At 52.4% G+C, this 22,281-nt stretch overlaps 1 protein-coding gene across 1 annotated transcript in view; it reads right to left on the bottom strand.

The window, feature by feature from the left end:
- Positions 1-2,067: 2,067 nt before the first annotated feature.
- Positions 2,068-22,281, bottom strand: part of LAMC1 (laminin subunit gamma 1) — a 205,181-nt gene continuing 184,967 nt past the window's right edge. The window contains exons 24-28 of the mRNA XM_075320608.1: positions 13,197-13,311; positions 12,877-13,076; positions 11,573-11,731; positions 11,393-11,492; positions 2,068-3,930 (exon numbers count right to left, since the gene is read on the bottom strand). Coding sequence (XP_075176723.1) covers positions 3,674-3,930; positions 11,393-11,492; positions 11,573-11,731; positions 12,877-13,076; positions 13,197-13,311 — 831 coding nt within the window. The 3' untranslated portion in view covers positions 2,068-3,673. The remainder of the gene's footprint in view (positions 3,931-11,392; positions 11,493-11,572; positions 11,732-12,876; positions 13,077-13,196; positions 13,312-22,281) is intronic.

The raw sequence follows: 22,281 nt of genomic DNA, 5'->3' as shown, positions 1-22,281 counted from the left end.
CCGCAAAAACTGCAAAGTCTGACCCTGACACCGGGGCAGGACTTACAGGCGTCTCAGCCTGGGTCACTATCTCTCCTGACTCCGGCTGGCGAAGCAGCACCGGATCTGAGCATTGCACACAATGGGGGTCTTTGGAACCTGCTGGTAGAGCAGTCCCACAAGCAGCACACACAGTGCACACAGCCCTAGCCTTGGCAGCTTTGCGTCTTGTGGATGACATGCTGCTGCTCCCTCAGAGCGATCTGGGGTATTCAGCCAGGAAGCGACCTCACAGTGCAAGAAATCAATAAATCTCTATGTCCAGTGACACAATACACTAACATACACTGAGGCACTAGAGGGGCCAGCTGAAAAGCCGCTTACCGCCCGCTAAAGAGCGGGTGTGTGGTCTTCCAAAGCCCCTCAGTCTAGGTCTCCCAGAGCCTTGCGTCCTTCTTCCAGCCAGCCATGCATGTAATGGCTGCCGGCGTCCTGAGGGAAGAAGGGGGGCGGGCCCTGGGCGTTCCTGACCAAGAGCGGGAAGCCTGCTCCCTCTGTGCCTAGTGTGAGGGCTGGAGCATGTAAATCAGGCTCCAGCCCTCCTCGCTGCCGTGAAACAGCGTCTCTCCCCTACCCTGATTGACAGGGTGGGGGCGGGAACGATCGGAGCTGCCGGCGTCCTAGGCCCAAAAGCCGGGGACTAGAGTTATAAACGCCGCCGCCGTAAAAGCGCGGTCGGCGTATCCCCGGCGCACCACAAGTCACAGCAGCGCCGCCCGGTCCAGTGAGGGTCGGCGCTGCGTTCCCAGAACACAAAGTCCCCCAGATGACTGTAGGAACACCAGCTCAGTGTACGGTCCCCGGCGCACTACAACACCCAGCCAGCCCGGAGTGTGTCTGTGCCTGCCGGGGACACAGAGTACCTGTATGATGCAGGGCCCGGTCCCTGATGGTACTCCTGCTCCGTATCCATCAGGTTCTGATGGGTCTGTGGATGGAGCCCGGCGACAGAGCTTTGAGGCCGGCAGGATCCCACTTCCACAGAACCCCCAAGGGGATGTGGAAGGAAAAACAGCATGTCAGGCTCCAGCCCTGTACCAGCAATAGGTACCTCAACCTTACAACACCATCCAGGGGTGAGAAGGGAGCATGCTGGGGACACTATATGTGTCCTCTTTTCTTCCATCCGAACTAGTCAGCAGCTACTGCTGACTAAAATCTGTGGAGCTATGCATGGAATGTCTGACCTCCTTCGCACACAAAGCTAAAACTGGAGTACCCGTGATACCACGGGGGGGTATAGCCAGAGAGGGAGGGGCCTTGCACTTTTAGTGTAGTGCTTTGTGTGGCCTCCAGAGGGCAGTAGCTATACCCCAATCGTCTGGGTCTCCCAATAGAGCGCTGAAGAAAAAGGTGTTTCCAGGAAAGGAAAATGAGGGTCTTTATCCAGAAATTGCACCACTTCTGTGCTTGGCCGCCCCTGATAGTACAGTCCTATGCACTCCATGGGGTGGTGCAAAACCAACACAGGGCACGGACGACTGTGCAGATTTAGGAAAACCAACCCCCTTCTAGATCACACAGTTTCCCCTGGGATTTGCATGCATGGCGACTGGCAAGTCCCAGTAGTGGCTATTGGGACATTTTCGCCTAAAGCACAGGTGACTAGTAAGATCCTTCCTTTGTTCTGAACAGCAAGTGGCCATATAATAATAATAAAATAATATTCTACTATACTACAGAGTGCAGAAATCTCAAATATATAGCTATGGACTGGATATAAACACCTCCTCTGATACTGCCAACATATAAACTATAGTAAAAGTTATATACAAGGTATGGCATCTAAATAATATTCCAGTGGATTTGTTTTCTTCAATGGGAGGAACTGAAAGGTTTTAGGTCGTTTGCAACTGGAAATAATGACGTGGGTGCCATTGGGGCTGGGTGCCATTGGGGCTGGGTGCAATTGGGGCTGGGTGCCATTGGGGCTGGGTGCCATTGGGGCTGGGTGCCATTGGGGCTGGGTGCCATTGGGGCTGGGTGCCATTGGGGCTGGGTGCCATTGGGGCTGGGTGCCATTGGGGCTGGGTGTAATTGGGTCTGGGTGTAATTGGGTCTGGGTGTAATTGGGTCTGGGTGTAATTGGGTCTGGGTGTAATTGGGGTTAGGTGTAATTAGGGTTAGGTGTAATTAGGGTTAGGTGTAATTAGGGCTAGGTGTAATTGGGGCTAGGTGTAATTGGGGCTAGGTGTAATTGGGGCTAGGTGTAATTGGGTCTGGGTGTAATTGGGGTTAGGTGTAATTAGGGTTAGGTGTAATTAGGGCTAGGTGTAATTAGGGCTAGGTGTAATTAGGGCTAGGTGTAATTAGGGCTAGGTGTAATTAGGGCTAGGTGTAATTAGGGCTAGGTGTAATTAGGGCTAGGTGTAATTAGGGCTAGGTGTAATTAGGGCTAGGTGTAATTGGGGCTAGGTGTAATTGGGGCTAGGTGTAATTAGGGCTAGGTGTAATTAGGGCTAGGTGTAATTAGGGCTAGGTGTAATTAGGGCTAGGTGTAATTAGGGCTAGGTGTAATTAGGGCTAGGTGTAATTAGGGCTAGGTGTAATTAGGGCTAGGTGTAATTAGGGCTAGGTGTAATTAGGGCTAGGTGTAATTAGGGCTAGGTGTAATTAGGGCTAGGTGTAATTAGGGCTAGGTGTAATTAGGGCTAGGTGTAATTAGGGCTAGGTGTAATTAGGGCTAGGTGTAATTAGGGCTAGGTGTAATTGGGGCTAGGTGTAATTGGGGCTAGGTGTAATTGGGGTTAGGTGTAATTAGGGCTAGGTGTAGAGGGAAGCTCGTGTGGCCCCTGTGCCATTCGCTGGTTGTGGGAGTAGATTTGGGTCTCGATGTACAGTTCTGAGATGCCAGGACAATCATCTGCACCAGAACACCTCGCCCCGGCTGCTGTGGCTCCGCAATCACCGCAACGCTCTAGTGGGTTACATATGACATAGACCAGCTTACTGTCGAGGAGGGAAAGCGTTAATATTTTCCAGGACCCTTCTACACAGCAGATGATATTTCTGTGCTTGCAGGGATAATACTGGCTGTGTGGCTACACTGCAGAAGGCCAGGCCGAAGGATAGTCAAAGGGAAAATAAAAAAGGAGTGTAGACTAGGAACGGGTCAATTCTCCAAAAGAGCTTGCGGAGGTAACAGGCCCAGGTTTTCTAGAAGGCTGAAAGTATAGCTTTATTAACCCCTTCTGTGCTGCAAAGCGCTCGAGAGCTGCAGCCACCAATTAAGCGGTTAACCTTGCTAGAAACAGTCCCTTGGCTAATTACTGCCCCGGCCACTGCCCGGCACAGCGGCGTTACTATGCTGCACGGAGAGGCCTGAGCATGTGTGTCTCTCGCCATTACAGCAAACCTCTATCTCTCTGCAGTAGCAAGAAAAAAAATGACTGAAATGGATGCCTCCTGCACACAGAGTACGGTGGTAGAGTTCATGTGAAATAATACAGTTTCAAATACTACCCCCTCCCTTAAAAAGTTCAATATGTGGAGGGCATAGAGTGATCATTGTGTAGGGCAGATAGTCTGGGGTGGGTGAGTAATAAGGCACTTCACAGCCAAACATGGAGGTTGGTGAGAAGGAAGTGTGGCTGAAGTCCTTCCTTGCAGATTTTTTTTTTTTTTGGCCAAGCACTTAGGGCTTCTCGATAATGGGAGTGTTGTAGCAGCCTGGAGGCAGTGTGTTTTTAATGTCTTCTAGATTATCAATGTCTTTAAGGATCTGGTCAATGTCATGTTGATATGAGACGAGGGCCACATCCTGCTGCCGGGCAGATTCCTCCAGCTCTGCCACCTTCTTGTCCAGATCGCTATCACTCAGCTGGGTCTTGGCGTTGTCTAGTGTCCTTTCAAGCTCGTTGAGTTTTCCTACATCTACAGAATCCAGTTTACCTGATGTAGAAAATAAAGAGAATTATTTCTGCACTTCCATCATTTACTATTTATAGAGACTTAGAAACAGGTTTTACACACCCAAACCTGCATGACATAATCTCCCAGAGAATGGTTTAGTATGATAAGCCCCCGGGTATCTGACAGCACAGCGCGGTGGAAAATGTGCAGAACATTACACAAGTATTGGCAAAACCAATGCATCTGGATGTTAATGAATCGAATCCTTACTATGGAAATATGGTGCTCATGGTTCATAAACACGCGATGAAGGGAATTTTGTTACTTACCGTAAATTCCTTTTCTTCTAGCTCCTATTGGGAGACCCAGACGATTGGGTGTATAGCACTGCCTCCGGAGGCCACACAAAGCATTACACTAAAAAGTGTAAGGCCCCTCCCCTTCTGGCTATACACCCCCAGTGGGATCACTGGCTCACCAGTTTTAGTGCAAAAGCAAGAAGGAGGAAAGCCAAGAACTGGTTTAAACAAATTCACTCCGAAGTAACATCGGAGAACTGAAAACCATTCAACATGAACAACATGTGTACCCGAAAAACAACCAAAAATCCCGAAGGACAACAGGGCGGGTGCTGGGTCTCCCAATAGGAGCTAGAAGAAAAGGAATTTACGGTAAGTAACAAAATTCCCTTCTTCTTCGGCGCTCCATTGGGAGACCCAGACGATTGGGACGTCCAAAAGCTGTCCCTGGGTGGGTAAAGAAATACCTCATGTTAGAGCTGCAAAGACAGCCCTCCCCTACGGGGAGGCAACTGCCGCCTGCAGGACTCTTCTACCTAGGCTGGCGTCCGCCGAAGCATAGGTATGCACCTGATAATGTTTGGTGAAAGTGTGCAGACACGACCAGGTAGCTGCCTGGCACACCTGTTGAGCCGTAGCCTGGTGTCGTAATGCCCAGGACGCACCCACGGCTCTGGTAGAATGGGCCTTCAGCCCTGATGGAACCGGAAGCCCAGCAGAACGGTAGGCTTCAAGAATTGGTTCTTTGATCCACCGAGCCAGGGTGGCTTTGGAAGCCTGCGACCCTTTGCGCTTACCAGCGACAAGGACAAAGAGTGCATCCGAGCGGCGCAGGGGCGCCGTGCGGGAAATGTAGATTCTGAGTGCTCTCACCAGATCCAACAAATGTAAATCCTTTTCATACCGATGAACTGCATGCGGATAAAAGGAAGGCAAGGAGATATCCTGATTAAGATGAAAAGAGGATACCACTTTAGGGAGAAACTCCTGAATGGGGCGCAGCACTACCTTGTCCTGGTGGAACACCAGGAAAGGAGCTTTGGATGACAGCGCTGCTAGTTCAGACACTCTCCGAAGAGACGTGACCGCTACCAGAAAGGCCACTTTCTGTGAGAGTCGAGAAAGTGACACATCCCTTAGAGGCTCGAAGGGCGGCTTCTGGAGAGTAACAAGGACCTTGTTTAGATCCCACGGATCTAAAGGCCGCCTGTACGGAGGTACGATATGACAAACCCCCTGCAGGAACGTGCGCACCTGAGAAAGTCGTGCTAGACGCTTCTGAAAAAACACGGATAGTGCCGAGACTTGCCCTTTAAGGGAGCCGAGCGACAAGCCCTTTTCCAACCCAGCTTCCAGGAAGGAAAGAAAGACAGGTAACGCGAATGGCCAGGGAGATACTCCTTGTGCAGAGCACCAGGATAAGAAAATCTTCCACGTTCTGTGGTAGATCTTAGCAGACGTGGACTTCCTAGCCTGTCTCATGGTGGCAACGACCCCTTGGGATAATCCTGAAGACGCTAGGATCCAGGATTCAATGGCCACACAGTCAGGTTCAGGGCCGCAGAATTCCGATGGAAAAACGGCCCTTGGGACAGTAAGTCTGGACGGTCTGGTAGTGCCCACGGTTGGCCGACCGTGAGATGCCACAGATCCGGGTACCACGACCTCCTCGGCCAGTCTGGGGCGACGAGTATGACGCGGCCGCAATCGGATCTGATCTTGCGTAACACTCTGGGCAAGAGTGCCAGAGGTGGAAACACATAAGGGAGCCGGAACTGCGACCAATCTTGCACCAAGGCGTCTGCCGCCAGAGCTCTTTGATCGCGAGACCGCGCTATGAAGGTCGGGACCTTGTTGTTGTGCCGAGACGCCATTAGGTCGACGTCCGGCACCCCCCAGCGGCGGCAGATTTCCTGAAACACGTCCGGGTGAAGGGACCATTCCCCTGCGTCCATGCCCTGGCGACTGAGGAAGTCTGCTTCCCAGTTTTCTACGCCCGGGATGTGAACTGCTGATATGGTGGATGCTCTTTCCTCCACCCACATCAGAATCCGCCTGACTTCCTGGAAGGCTTGCCGACTGCGCGTCCCTCCTTGGTGGTTGATGTATGCCACCGCCGTGGAGTTGTCCGACTGAATTCGGATCTGCTTTCCTTCCAGCCACTGCTGGAAGGCTAATAGGGCAAGATACACTGCCCTGATTTCCAGAACATTGATCTGAAGGGTGGACTCCTGCTGAGTCCACGTCCCTTGAGCCCTGTGGTGGAGAAAAACTGCTCCCCACCCTGACAGACTCGCGTCTGTCGTGACCACTGCCCAGGATGGGGGCAGGAATGATCTTCCCTGCGTTAATGAGGTGGGAAGGAGCCACCATAGCAGAGAATCCTTGGCCGTCTGAGAAAGGGAGACTTTCCTGTCTAGGGAAGTTGTCTTCCCGTCCCACTGGCGGAGAATGTCCCATTGAAGTGGACGCAGATGAAACTGCGCGAACGGGACTGCCTCCATTGCTGCCACCATCTTCCCTAGGAAGTGCATGAGGCGCCTTAAGGGGTGCGACTGACCCTGAAGGAGAGACTGCACCCCTGTCTGTAGTGACCGCTGCTTGTCCAGCGGAAGCTTCACTATCGCTGAGAGAGTATGAAACTCCATGCCAAGATACGTTAGTGATTGAGTCGGTGCCAGGTTTGACTTTGAAAAGTTGATGATCCACCCGAAAGTCTGGAGAGTCTCCAGCGCAACATTCAGGCTGTGTTGGCATGCCTCTTGAGAGGGTGCTTTGACAAGTAGATCGTCTAAGTAAGGGATCACCGAATGACCCTGAGAATGCAAGACTGCTACCACTGCCGCCATGACCTTGGTGAAAACCCGTGGGGCTGTCGCCAGACCAAATGGCAGAGCTACGAACTGGAGATGGTCGTCTCCTATCACGAAACGTAGGAAACGTTGGTGCTCTGTAGCAATCGGCACGTGGAGATAAGCATCTTTGATGTCTATTGATGCAAGGAAATCTCCTTGAGACATTGAGGCAATGACAGAGCGGAGGGATTCCATCCGGAACCGCCTGGCGTTCACATGCTTGTTGAGCAGCTTTAGGTCCAGAACAGGACGGAACGAGCCGTCCTTTTTTGGAACCACGAAGAGATTGGAGTAAAAACCTTGCCCTTGTTCCTGCAGAGGAACAGGGATCACCACTCCTTCTGCTTTTAGTGAGCACACCGCCTGCAGAAGGGCATCTGCTCGGTCGGGATGTGGGGAGGTTCTGAAGAACCGAGGCGGAGGACGAGAACTGAATTCTATCCTGTACCCGTGAGACAAAATGTCTGCTACCCACCGGTCTTTGACCTGTGGCAGCCAAATGTCGCAAAAGCGGGAGAGCCTGCCACCGACCGAGGATGCGGAGGGCTGAGGCCGAAAGTCATGAGGCAGCCGCCTTGGAAGCGGTTCCTCCGGTTGCTTTCTTGGGGAGTGACTGAGCCCGCCAGGAATCTGAGCTCCTTTGCTCCTTCTGAGTCCCTTTGGACGAGGAGAAATGGGTCTTGCTGGAGCCTCGAAAGGACCGAAACCTCGACTGCCACTTCCTCTGTTGAGGTTTGCTTGATCTGGGCTGGGGTAAGGAGGAGTCCTTACCCTTGGATTGCTTAATAATTTCAGCCAATTGTTCACCAAACAGTCTATCTACAGATAGCAGCAAGCTGGTTAAACATTTTTTGGAAGCAGAATCCGCTTTCCATTCCTTTAACCACAAGGCTCTGCGCAAGACAACAGAGTTGGCAGACGCAATTGAGGTACGGCTCGTAGAGTCCAGGACAGCGTTGATAGCGTAAGTCGCAAACGCAGACATTTGCGAGGTTAGGGACGCTACTCGCGGCACTGCTGGACATATGATAGAGTCCACCTGTGCCAGGCCAGCTGAAATAGCTTGGAGTGCCCACACGGCCGCGAATGTTGGAGCAAACGACGCGCCAATAGCTTCATAGACAGACTTTAACCAAAGGTCCATCTGTCTGTCATTGGCATCTTTAAGTGAAGCCCCATCTTCCACTGCAACTATGGATCTAGCTGCAAGCCTGGAGATTGGGGGATCCACCTTTGGACACTGGGTCCAGCGTTTGACCACGTCAGGGGGAAAGGGATAACGTGTATCCTTAAGACGTTTGGAGAAACGCTTATCTGGGTAGGCATGGTGTTTCTGGACTGATTCTCTGAAGTCAGCGTGGTCCAGAAAAGTACTCAGTTTAGGCTTGGGATACCTGAAATGGAACTTCTCCTGCTGGGCAGCTGCCTCCTCTGCAGAAGGGGCTGGGGGAGAAATATCCAACAGTCTATTGATGGCCGCTATAAGGTCATTTACCATGGCGTCACCATCAGGAGTATCCAGATTGAGAGCGGTTTCAGGATTAGACTCCTGATCACCCTCCTCTGTCTCATCATGTAGAGACTCTCCTCGCTGAGACCCTGATCCGCGTGATGACGTGGAGGGTCTCTCCCAGCGAGCTCGCTTAGGCTGCCTGGGACTGTCATCTGAATCAGAGCCGTCAGGCTGAGATGCCTGGGACCCCCTTGAAGCACTGATTAACTCCAACTGAGGGGGACCGGGGAACGTTGCCGCAGCAGTGTCCATGGTCTGAGTAACTGGCCTGGCCTGCAAGGTCTCTAGGATTTTTGTCATAGTGACAGACATCCTGTCAGCAAAAACAGCAAACTCTGTCCCCGTCACCGGGACAGGGTTCACCGGCGACTCTGCCTGGGCCACCACCACCATAGGCTCCGGCTGACGAAGTGGCACAGGGACCGAACATTGCACACAATGGGGGTCATTGTAACCTGCCGGTAGATTAGCCCCACAAGCGGCACAAGCAGCGTTCACAGCCTGTGTCTTGGCACCCTTGCGTTTTGCAGATGACATGTTGTCGTCTCCTCAGAGCAATAGGGGTAGACAGCCAAGAAGCGACCTTACAGTGCAATATATATAGATATATCTGGTACAGGAAAAAGTACACCAAATAACACTGTGGCACTAGTGGGGCCAGCACGAATGTGCTGCTTACCGCCCGCTTAACGCGGGTGTGTGGTCGCCAGAAACCCCTTGTCTGGGTCTCCCAGAGCCTGTGTCCGTTCCCCAGCTAGACTGCATGCAGGAATGGCTGCCGGCGTCTCTGTGGAGGGGGGGCGGGCCCTGGGTGTGCTCAGACAAAAAGCGGGAAACCTGCGTCCCACTGTGCCCAGTGAGAGGGCTGGAGCATGTAAATAAGGCTCCAGCCCTCGGTGCTGACGATTGCACAACGCCTGTCCCTTTCCCTGATTGACAGGGAGGGGGCGGGAACGAAGCGGAGCTAGGCCGCAAAAGCCGGGGACTAGATTTATAAGCGCCGCCGTCGTAAAAGCACGGTCGGCGCTAAGTCCCCTGCGCACTACAAGTCCCAGCCGCGCCGCCGCTCCCAGAGCGGCCGGCGCGGTAGTTCCCAACACATAAAGTCACTCAGCCAAGCTGCAGTGACTCAAACCCCAGCGCGCAGCGCTACTGTCCCCGGCGCACTAGCACACCCAGCAAGTCTGGAGTGTGCGCGGCCAGTCCATAGGGGGACACAGAGTACCTGAATGTTGCAGGGCCTTGTCCCTGAATGGTACCCCGGCTCCTTATCCAGCAGGTGCAATGGGTCTGTGGACGGAGCCCGGCCTCAGGGCTTGGAGGCCGGTAAGATCCCACTTCCTCAGAGCCCCACAGAGGGATGGGGAAGGAAAACAGCATGTGGGCTCCCGCCTCCGTACCCGCAATGGGTACCTCAACCTTACAAACCGCAAGTGGGGTGAGAAGGGAGCATGCTGGGGGCCCTAGTATGGGCCCTCTTTTCTTCCATCCGACATAGTCAGCAGCTGCTGCTGACTAAACAGTGGAGCTATGCGTGGATGTCTGACCTCCTTCGCACAAAGCAGAAAACTGGTGAGCCAGTGATCCCACTGGGGGTGTATAGCCAGAAGGGGAGGGGCCTTACACTTTTTAGTGTAATGCTTTGTGTGGCCTCCGGAGGCAGTGCTATACACCCAATCGTCTGGGTCTCCCAATGGAGCGCCGAAGAAATACCGTATATTTTGGCTTATAAGATGCACTTTTACTCCCAAAAATTTGGGAGCAAAATGATGGGTGTGTGTTAAAATCTTAATGTAGCTTTCTGGGAGGTGGTGGAGAGGGGTAGCAGGGGCAATGCTGCGGGGCTGTGCTGCGGGGCTGTGCTGGGGTCACAGCCATTGTGCTGCAGGCTGCTGTGCAGCAGATGATGAGGACTTCAAATAATGGCGCCCGGAGTTGGCGCGTGCGCAGATAGAACGCTCGGTTCAAGATCTCATCTGTGCATGCGCTGACTTCGGCCCATTGATCTCCAGGCAGCGGTCTTAAGGAAAATGGCGCCAGAAGGTGACGTGTGGCAGATAAGATCTCGGCTTGTCATTGAGCAGATAGCTCAGTCTGTGCATATGCCGACTCCAGGAGCCATTTCTTTGAAGCCCACACCGCCGACAGTTTCTAGGACACCCGCTGCACCTCCCTGGTCCACCACCACCCCTGCCTCCTGTGACCCCGCTCCACCATACTCTGTAAGACACCACCGGATTATAAGACTGACCTTATAATCCGATTTGTCTTATAAACCGAAAAATACGGTAATTTCACCGGATGCTTCGTAGCCTGTGGACATGCAACTGATCTAAGGAGCCTGTAAAACATCTCTACATCTATGCCTTGGGTTTGTCCTCCTTAGGCCACAGCAGGGTCCTCTTTTGGGAACAATTTGAGGTATAATCATCTTAAATTTCCTTCCTATATCTTTAGCTTTCTATCCAGAATGCTGCCTCAGCCTACGCTTTATATTTCAGGCCTACAGACACATTAAAGTTGTTGGGATCGGCTGACCATCCAACGTGTAAGGGGGTGTCCCAACTCTGCACCGACCCCAGACAGATGGCGTCGGGGGAGAGAAGGATCCGACTTGCTGACTTTCAGCAGCCGATCTTTCGGTTCTCCACGGTCAGAGGAGTCACCAGCCCTCACAGAAAGCACAGGGGGAGCGCGTCCGAGTGTTCCTATATATGGCGGCGTATGGATAGAAATCTGTCGACAAAACGACCGTTCGCTGGACCGCTGTCAAATTTATATGGAACCAAAATGATCAATATTCACAGAGTAATAAACCTCAACACGTTTCTTACCAAGCTGCGAGAGCAGCTCATTGATAATTCCCAGGACATTATTGACGGAGTTCTTTGCCTTTTTGGCATTATCTTCCGCTTCCTGGGCCGCTTGTGTGGCCTGGGGAAAAAGAAAAAAAGCTCTAAAATTGGTGTAGACACCGCACAGGCCACTTCCCACTGTCGGCCCATCGTGCCCACCATGCTCGCCATCATCATGTCTTGGTCCGCTTCCGTCTGCTTCTTGTTCAGCTGGTTCTCTGCATCTTGCAGCTGACGCAACATATCTTGTAATTCTCCATCTAAAGCGGTGACGTCCTTAAAAGTCTTGTCGGCGTCGTCTTTGGCTGCGGCAGCATTCTGGAGAGAAAGAAATAGAAAGGTAATGTATGGTACCTGTACCTCAAATTGAACCCAAAGAGATGACCCTGCTGTGGCCCAAGGAGGACACCCCCAAGACAAAGAATGACGCTGAGGACCTCAGACACGCAGCCGTCTGGACCTGAAGGAATCGCCGCGCCTCACTGCAGATTTGTTCTATGATACAACTATTACACTGCTCTGCTGCGCCAATGTCATGTTACCTGCAATTAGGCAAATTATGATTTTAGCTCTCACCGAGCAGACGTCTCCTAAGCAGAAAATAAAATCACAAGACTACATGTGGCTATAAAAACAAAAAAACAAGAGAACAACCAGGATTGTATAAAGGGTTTACCCAACATCGCAAATAATACCCATCCATAGGCCAGGGGATAATTTATTAACCCTCTAAAATCCCCAGAATGGGCCTCTGTAGAGCCCAGTCTTCCATGGAGCAGAGGTGCACGTGCTCAATTTCCTCTCCATTCATCGTCTATGGTAATGCTGGAAAGAACTCTGCCATCTCTGGCAGTCCCATAGACGATGAATGGGACGGAGACCGAGCCTGCGCACCTGTGCGCCATTCGCCCGCATCCGGTTAGTGAATCCTTGAAAATCTTTCTACCCTGGTAATACCAGGTAAGACACTATTTGCCCCTTCTTGTCTTTCCAGTTCATTTTACAAAGAGTAGCATTCTCGGGATTGCAGGGGTGGGTTCCAGGGATTGGGAGTAGGGATACTATGGATAGTAGATAACATGCCATTTTACTGCTTTACCCCTTCCGGTTATCATTGTGCACTTTTTCCGGAACAGCCATAGAAAATACCAGTCTGCCTTTAACAGAGGACTTGAGTAACAAGAGAGACTGGTTTGTTAAAAATTCCAGTTTATAAGAGATATTCTAGTAAGAAAATCAAAGCCATGGCACTGTGCTAATAGAAAAGATGGGGGATACCAGCGCGGCAACTATCGAGTCCTTGTATTCCCTTACTGCACACGCCTGTAACATTGCCCTTCCTCTCTGCCGTCGGCCGATACCCCATACACACGAGATTGGTGGCAGATTAGGTTGATATGACTTTGTATAGCTACACAACTTATCGCGTGATGTCCCTATGACAATCCGAGCCCCCTGCCCACCTTTTGGACGGTGTTCGCAATCTTCTCTGCTTCCTCGGCTTTGCTCTTTGCTCCTCGGGCGTCGGCATTGGCGTTGCCCAGGGCACTTTCAGCTTGACGAGTCTTGTTATTGGCTTCGGCAATAATCTGGGTGATGGCCGGGATCCTCCTCAATGCGGCTTCTGCTGCGGTTTTATTGTCATTAACTCGTTTGTCAAAATCTGTAATGAAGATCAGATCGGTGACAACCTATTAGGACCGCGTGCGTTTCCTTTCCTGTATTGGTGAATATGGGGACAATCACAGCCTTCGATTCTGCATTAAATAAAGGCTAAACTAACCTCGCAGATTGGTCAAGATGTCGTTTGCCTCCTGTAGAGTCGCACGTCCCTTCTTGGCAGCCTCTTCTGCTTGTGCCTTGGCCGCATCCGCCCGGGCCAGCAACTGGTCCGCCGTCTAAAGAGACATAGTAATGAATGGAAGCAGGAAAGAAGGGAATTTTGTTTACTTACCGTAAATTCCTTTTCTTCTAGCTCCAATTGGGAGACCCAGACAATTGGGTGTATAGGCTATGCCTCCGGAGGCCGCACAAAGTATTACACTTAAAAGTGTTAAGCCCCTCCCCTTCTGCCTATACACCCCCCGTGCTCCCACGGGCTCCTCAGTTTTGGTGCAAAAGCAAGAAGGAGGAAAAAGAATTAAACTGGTTTAAAGTAAATTCAATCCGAAGGAATATCGGAGAACTGAAACCATTCAACATGAACAACATGTGTACACAAAAAACAGGGGCGGGTGCTGGGTCTCCCAATTGGAGCTAGAAGAAAAGGAATTTACGGTAAGTAAACAAAATTCCCTTCTTCTTTGTCGCTCCATTGGGAGACCCAGACAATTGGGACGTCCAAAAGCAGTCCCTGGGTGGGTAAAATAATACCTCGTAATGGAGCCGTAAAACGGCCCCTTCCTACAGGTGGGCAACCGCCGCCTGAAGGACTCGTCTACCTAGGCTGGCATCCGCCGAAGCATAGGTATGCACCTGATAGTGTTTCGTGAAAGTGTGCAGGCTCGACCAGGTAGCCGCCTGACACACCTGCTGAGCCGTAGCCTGGTGCCTCAAAGCCCAGGACGCGCCCACGGCTCTGGTAGAATGGGCCTTCAGCCCTGCGGGAACCGGAAGCCCAGCAGAACGGTAAGCTTCGAGAATTGGCTCCTTGATCCACCGAGCCAGGGTTGATTTGGAAGCCTGTGACCCTTTACGCTGGCCAGCGACAAGGACAAAGAGTGCATCCGAGCGGCGCAGGGGCGCCGTACGAGAAATGTAGAGTCTGAGTGCTCTCACCAGATCTAACAAGTGCAAATCCTTTTCACATTGGTGAACTGGATGAGGACAAAAAGAGGGTAAGGAGATATCCTGATTGAGATGAAAAGGGGATACCACCTTGGGGAGAAATTCCGGAACCGGACGCAGAACCACCTTGTCCTGGTGAAACACCAGGAAAGGGGCTTTGCACGACAACGCTGCTAGCTCAGACACTCTCCGAAGAGAGGTGACTGCTACTAGGAAGACCACTTTCTGCGAAAGGCGTGAGAGAGAAATATCCCTCATTGGCTCGAATGGTGGTTTCTGAAGAGCCACTAGCACCCTGTTCAGATCCCAGGGTTCTAACGGCCGCTTGTAAGGAGGAACGATGTGACAAACCCCCTGCAGGAACGTGCGTACCTGTGGAAGTCTGGCTAGGCGCTTCTGGAAAAACACAGAGCGCTGAGACTTGTCCCTTAAGGGAGCCGAGCGACAAACCCTTTTCAAGTCCAGATTGAAGGAAGGACAGAAAAGTGGGCAAGGCAAAAGGCCAGGGAGAAAAACCCTGAGCAGAGCACCATGACAGGAAAATTTTCCATGTCCTGTGGTAGATCTTGGCGGACGTTGGTTTCCTAGCCTGTCTCATAGTGGCAATGACGTCTTGAGATAACCCTGAAGACGCTAGGATCCAGGACTCAATGGCCACACAGTCAGGTTGAGGGCCGCAGAATTCAGATGGAAAAACGGCCCTTGAGACAGCAAGTCTGGTCGGTCTGGTAGTGCCCACGGTTGGCCGACCGTGAGATGCCACAGATCCGGGGTACCACGACCTCCTCGGCCAGTCTGGAGCGACGAGGATGACGCGGCGGCAGTCGGCCCTGATCTTGCGTAACACTCTGGGCAACAGTGCCAGCGGAGGAAACACATAAGGGAGCTGAAACTGCGACCAATCCTGAACTAAGGCGTCTGCCGCCATAGCTCTGGGATCTTGAGACCGTGCCATGAACGTCGGTACCTTGTTGTTGTGCCGGGACGCCATGAGGTCGACGTCCGGCACCCCCCAGCGGCAACAGATCTCCTGAAACACGTCCGGGTGAAGGGACCATTCCCCTGCGTCCATGCCCTGGCGACTGAGATAATCTGCTTCCCAGTTTTCCACGCCCGGGATGTGAACTGCAGAGATGGTGGAGGCCGTGGCTTCCACCCACATCAAGATCCGCCGGACTTCCTGGAAGGCTTGCCGACTGCGTGTGCCGCCTTGGTGGTTGATGTATGCCACCGCTGTGGAATTGTCCGACTGAATTCGGATCTGCTTGCCTTCCAGCCACTGCTGGAACGCTTTCAGGGCAAGGTACACTGCCCGTATTTCCAGAACATTGATCTGAAGTGAGGACTCTTGCCGGGTCCACGTACCCTGAGCCCTGTGGTGGAGAAAAACCGCTCCCCACCCTGACAGACTCGCGTCCGTCGTGACCACCTCCCAGGATGGGGGTAGGAAGGATTTCCCCTTCGATAATGAAGTGGGAAGAAGCCACCACCGAAGGGAAGCTTTTGTCGCCTGAGAGAGAGAGACGTTCCTGTCGAGGGACGTCGGCTTCCTGTCCCATTTGCGAAGGATGTCCCATTGAAGAGGACGCAGGTGAAACTGCGCGAAAGGGACTGCCTCCATTGCTGCCACCATCTTCCCCAGGAAGTGCATGAGGCGCCTCAAGGGGTGTGCCTGACCTTGAAGGAGAGATTGTACCCCCTTCTGTAGCGACCGCTGCTTGATCAGCGGAAGCTTCACTATCGCTGAGAGGGTATGAAACTCCATGCCAAGATATGTCAGTGATTGGGCCGGTGTCAGATTTGACTTTGGAAAATTGATGATCCACCCGAAACTCTGGAGAGTCTCCAGAGTAGCGTCGAGGCTGTGTTGGCATGCCTCTTGAGAGGGTGCCTTGATCAGGAGATCGTCCAAGTAAGGGATCACCGAGTGACCCTGAGAGTGGAGGACCGCTACTACAGTAGCCATAACCTTGGTGAAAACCCGTGGGGCTGTTGCCAGGCCGAACGGCAGTGCCACGAACTGCAGGTGTTCGTCTCCTATGGCGAAGCGCAAGAAGCGCTGGTGCTCTGGAGCAATCGGTACGTGGAGATAAGCATCTTTGATATCGATCGATGCAAGGAAATCTCCCTGGGACATTGAGGCGATGACGGAGCGGAGGGATTCCATCCGGAACCGCCTGGTCTTTACGTGTTTGTTGAGCAGTTTCAGGTCCAGGACAGGACGGAAAGACCCGTCCTTCTTTGGGACCACAAACAGGTTAGAATAAAAACCGTGACCCTGTTGCTGAAGAGGAACAGGGACCACCACTCCATCTGCCTTCAGAGTGCCCAGCGCCTGCAGAAGAGCCTCGGCTCGCTCGGGAGGCGGGGATGACCTGAAGAATCGAGTCGGGGGACGAGAGCTGAACTCTATCCTGTAACCGTGAGACAGAATGTCTCTCACCCAGCGGTCTTTTACCCGTGGCAGCCAGGTGTCGCAAAAGCGGGAGAGCCTGCCACCGACCGAGGATGCAGCTTGCGGAGGCCGAAAGTCATGAGGAAGCCGCTTTGGTAGCGGCACCTCCTGTGGTCTTTTTTGGACGTGACTTAGACCGCCATGAATCAGAGTTCCTTTGATCTTTCTGAGGCCTTTTGGACGAGGAGAATTGGGACCTGCCCGCGCCCCGAAAGGACCGAAACCTCGACTGCCCCCTCCTCTGTTGGGGTATGTTCGGTTTGGGCTGGGGTAAGGATGTATCCTTTCCCTTGGATTGTTTGATGATTTCATCCAAACGCTCGCCAAACAATCGGTCGCCAGAAATTGGCAAACTAGTTAAGCGCTTTTTGGAAGCAGAATCTGCCTTCCATTCCCGTAGCCACAAGGCCCTGCGGAGTACCACCGAATTGGCGGATGCAACCGCCGTACGGCTCGCAGAGTCCAGGACAGCATTAATAGCGTAAGACGCCATTGCTGACGTCTGAGCGGTTATGGACGCCACCTGCGGCGCGGAAGTGCGTGTGGCTGCGTCAATTTGCGCTTGACCTGCTGATATAGCTTGTAGCGCCCATACGGCTGCGAATGCTGGGGCAAAAGAAGCGCCGATAGCTTCATAGATGGATTTCAACCAGAGCTCCATCTGCCTGTCAGTGGCATCTTTGAGTGAAGCCCCATCTTCCACTGCAAGTATGGATCTAGCTGCCAGTCTGGAGATTGGAGGATCCACCTTGGGACACTGAGTCCAACCTTTGACCACGTCAGGGGGAAAGGGATAACGTGTATCCTTAAGGCGCTTAGAAAAACGCTTATCTGGACAATCATGGTGATTCTGGACTGCCTCTCTGAAATCAGAGTGGTCCAGAAACATACTCGGTGTACGCTTGGGAAACCTGAAACGGAATTTCTCCTGCTGAGAAGCTGACTCCTCCACCGGAGGAGCTGAGGGAGAAATATCCAACATACGATTGATGGACGCAATAAGATCATTCACTATGGCGTCCCCGTTCGGAGTATCAAGATTGAGAGCGGCCTCAGGATCAGAATCCTGATCAGCTACCTCCGCGTCATCAACCAGAGATTCCCCTCGCTGAGACCCTGAACAACATGATGATGTCGAGGGAATTTCCAAGCGAGCTCGCTTAATCGGTCTGGGGTCCGTGTCAGAGCCCCCAGCCTGGGATCTATGAGATACCCCGGGGTGACATTGTTGGTCCAACTGAGGGGGGCCAGGGAACAATGACTCAACAGAGTCCCTGTGCTGAGATACCGGTCTGGACTGCAAGGCTTCTAGTATCTTAGCCATAGTTTCAGAGAGTTTATCTGTAAAGACTGCAAACTCCGTCCCTGTCACCTGGAGAGTGTCAGCAGGTGGCTCCCCCTGGGCCCCTCTTAGCAGAGGCTCCGGCTGAGCAAGTGCAGTAGGGGCCGAGCAGTGCACACAATGAGGGTCAGTGGAACCTGCCGGTAGCGGCGTCGTACATGCGGCGCAGGCAGCATAGTAAGCCTGTGTTTTGGCACCCCTGCCTTTTGTGGGCGCCATGCTATTGTCTTCCCTGAGCAACACAATAGAGTATATAGCCAGAAAACAACTGTGCACTATACAGTGTAAAGTATATACCATAAACATATAATTACACCTCTGCACAATGGGGCTAGCACCACAGGTGCTGCTTACCACCCGCTTAAAGCGGTTGTGAGGCCACCAGAATCCCTGCCTGGGTCTCCCAGAATTTGTCCCCCTCTGCAGCGTCCGAGGAGCTGACAGGAATGGCTGCCGGCGTCCTGAGGAGAGGAGGGAGCCGTGGGCGTGACCCAGAAAGTGTGGGAACTGGTGCCCCACAGTGCACAGTGAGGGGGGTGGAGTATGCAAAGCATGCTCCAGCCCTCACTGCTGCTCGTCTGTACAGCGTCCCGCCCTTCCCCTGCTTGTCAGGGCTGTGGGCGGGAGGAAGAAAGACTAGGCCGCAAAAGCCGGGGACTCGAGTAATAAGCGTGGCCTCCGTAAAAGCGCGGCCCGCGCGGAAGTCCCCGGCGCACTACAAGTCCCAGCCGCGCCTCAGTGTTAAACATGGCGGCGGCGGTCAGCGCGGTAGTCCTCCTACATAAACACACTCAGCGACGCTGAGTGTGTAATGGCACATTTAACCCGGTCAGCGCCGCGGTCCCCGGTGCACTAGCACACCCAGCAATGCTGGAGTATTGCTGTGCTCGGTCCCCACGGGGACACAGAGTACCTCCAAGTAGCAGGGCCATGTCCCTGAACGATACCCGGCTCCTATCCAGCAGGCTCCCAGGAGTTGTGGATGAAGCACGGTCTCAGTGCCTGGAGACCGATAGGATCCCACTTCACCCAGAGCCCTAAGGGGGATGGGGAAGGAAAACAGCATGTGGGCTCCAGCCTCCGTACCCGCAATGGATACCTCAACCTTAACAACACCGCCGACAAGAGTGGGGTGAGAAGGGAGCATGCTGGGGGCCCTATATGGGCCCACTTTTCTTCCATCCGACAAAGTCAGCAGCTGCTGCTGACCAATCTATGGAGCTGTGCCTGCATGTCTGCCTCCTTCGCACAAAGCATAAAAACTGAGGAGCCCGTGGGAGCACGGGGGGTGTATAGGCAGAAGGGGAGGGGCTTTACACTTTTAGTGTAATACTTTGTGCGGCCTCCGGAGGCATAGCCTATACACCCAATTGTCTGGGTCTCCCAATGGAGCGACAAAGAAATAAGACGAAAAGAGGAAAAACAAATCAGAGAGATAAGCTGCCAATCTTCCATGAAGGGTTTTCACACACCAGCCCCAGGCATTCCTTATTATGATAGGAGCCATCCGTGACATGCAGAACTTCGTAGGTGGAAAGGCCTCCAGGAAATGTCATTTATGAAGGGAGGGGATCGGGCGGAGAGCTATGTGATATCAATACTCACTACAGAAAATGTAGCATCCAGTTAACTCTACGTGTGATAGACGGGCTTACAGAGGGTTTCTGTACCGGCCGACTATGGACAGACCAGGTACATAGACTGCAAAGAGGATCAGCCATCAACCCGATACATAACACCAATAATCAGCCTAGGTAAGATATGAATAAGCTGGGAATTAAATGTGATAAGGTGGTCTCCAAACATAGGGAAAAGGTACCACCACCCACTTTTTCATAAATACAGATGGATATTCTGATCTATATCAGTATACAAAACCAACTCACACAAAGATCAGATAACAAGATTAATGTAAGAAAATCTTTATTTATCAAAGAATTTAAAAAGTACAAGAGGGGGTGCAATAACAGAGAGGATACACAAGGTGGCATACCAGAACAGCTGGGAGCAGGCGAGTGTGCAATATCAGATGAAAACCACGGAATAGCCTTACTAAAGAGTGAAGGGGACGCCAGCCAGTGTCATTAAATGTATTCAGGCACAATCCCAAATCAAGAAAAGTATGAGAGGCATTAGACAGTGGCAATCAGTTATTTTATCAGTAAGCACACATACTCACAGCTGGTAATGGCGCCAAGTCCCATCCGACGCGCGTTTCAGCGTCAGCCTTCGTCAGGGAGGGGGTATGCCACCTTGTGTATCCTCTCTGTTATTGCACCCCCTCTTGTACTTTTTAAATTCTTTGATAAATAAAGATTTTCTTACATTAATCTTGTTATCTGATCTTTGTGTGAGTTGGTTTTTTATCAACCCGATACATGTACGGTGTGTGGAGCAGGCTCATAGGGTAAGCCTGTCCCATACCCGGGAGATAATGGCCGTCACACACAGCCTGGACCAGCCTCCACAATGCCCGGGTGGAGCGCCAAACATGACTGACAATCTATTAAATGCCGCCGCTAAAATTTGACAGCAGCATTAATAGTACACCGGCATGGTGGCACATCATTCTATACAGCCATCATATCTACCCGTGACTTGATCGCAGGTCACCAATGGATTACTACACCAGCCAGGGGTTTGTTAAAGATCTCCGAACCTGTCATCATGGAGCTCCTCTGAAACCCCAGTCTGTGGCCGGGCTTCTAAGGAGATGGTGAATTTTGCTATATGCAGCAATATTGTGGCAAACCCTACTGTGTCCTCACCCATCCCTGTAGACTGTGAGCCCTCGGGGGCAGGGTCCTCTCTCCTCCTGTACCCTCACCCATCTGTGTAGACTGTGAGCCCTCCGGGGCAGGGTCCTCTCTCCTCCTTTCTCCTCACCCATCCCTGTAAACTGTGAGCCCTCGGGGGCAGGGTCCTCTCCTCCTGTATCCTCACCCATCCCTGTAGACTGTGAGCCCTCGGGGGCAGGGTCCTCTCCTCCTTTCTCCTCACCCATCCCTGTAGACTGTGAGCCTCAGGGGCAGGGTCCTCTCTCCTCCTGTATCCTCACCCATCTCCGTAGACTGTGATCCACGAGGGGCAGGGTCCTCTCTCCTACTGTACCCTCACCCATCCCCTGTAGACTGTGATCCTCGGGGGGCAGGGTCCTCTCTCCTACTCTACCCTCACCCATCCCCTGTAGACTGTGAGCCCTTGGGGGCAGGGTCCTCTCTCCTCCTTTCTCCTCACCCATCCCTGTAGACTGTGAGCCCTCGCGGGCAGGGTCCTCTCTCCTCCTTTCTCCTCACCCATTCCTGTAGACTGTGAGCCCCCAGGGGCAGGGTCCTCTCTCCTCCTTTCTCCTCACCCACCCCTGTAGACTGTGATCCTCGGGGGGCAGGGTCCTCTCTCCTCCTGTATCCTCACCCATCCCTGTAGACTGTGAGCCCTTGGGGGAAGGGTCCTCTCCTCCTGTATCCTCACCCATCCCTGTAGACTGTGAGCCCTCGGGGGCAGGGTCCTCTCCTCCTTTCTCCTCACCCATCCCTGTAGTCTGTGATCCTCGGGGGGCAGGGTCCTCTCTCCTACTGTATCCTCACCCATCCCTGTAGACTGTGAGCCCTTGGGGGCAGGGTCCTCTCTCCTCCTGTATCCTCACCCATCCCTGTAGACTGTGAGCCCTTGGGGGAAGGGTCCTCTCTCCTCCTTTCTCCTCACCCATCGCTGTAGACTGTGATCCTCGGGGGGCAGGGTCCTCTCTCCTACTGTATCCTCACCAATCCCCGTAGACTGTGATCCTCGGGGGCAGGGTCCTCTCCGCCTGTACCAGTCTGTGCCTTGTATTGTTCACGATTATTGTACTTGTCTATGTATGGTCCTTTTCACATGTAAAGTGCCATGGAATGAATGGCACTATAATAAATATATCTAATATATTTATTATATATAATAGATAGATCTATCTCCTTCCCCCCTTCTTCTGAATACACATGTATGCTCAGCTTGAGTGTTCTCAAAGAAGTGAGCAATAAGCCGCTGCCCAATACCTTGTATTATAGAGTTCACAAAAACAAAGTAGGAAAATTGTAGAATTTGGTCCGAGGCCTTTTGATCAAGAGCAATTATTCAAGTTGGAAATAAGTCATAAAGAAGGGAATTTTGTTACTTACCGTAAATTCCTTTTCTTCTAGCTCCTATTGGGAGACCCAGACGATTGGGTGTATAGCACTGCCTCCGGAGGCCACACAAAGCATTACACTAAAAAGTGTAAAGCCCCTCCCCTTCTGGCTATACACC

The sequence above is a fragment of the Anomaloglossus baeobatrachus genome, chromosome 8 (assembly GCF_048569485.1).
Source record: "Anomaloglossus baeobatrachus isolate aAnoBae1 chromosome 8, aAnoBae1.hap1, whole genome shotgun sequence".
NCBI lineage: Eukaryota > Metazoa > Chordata > Amphibia > Anura > Aromobatidae > Anomaloglossus > Anomaloglossus baeobatrachus.
Note: the sequence above shows the minus strand (reverse complement) of the source record. Positions and strands in the feature narration are given on the sequence as shown.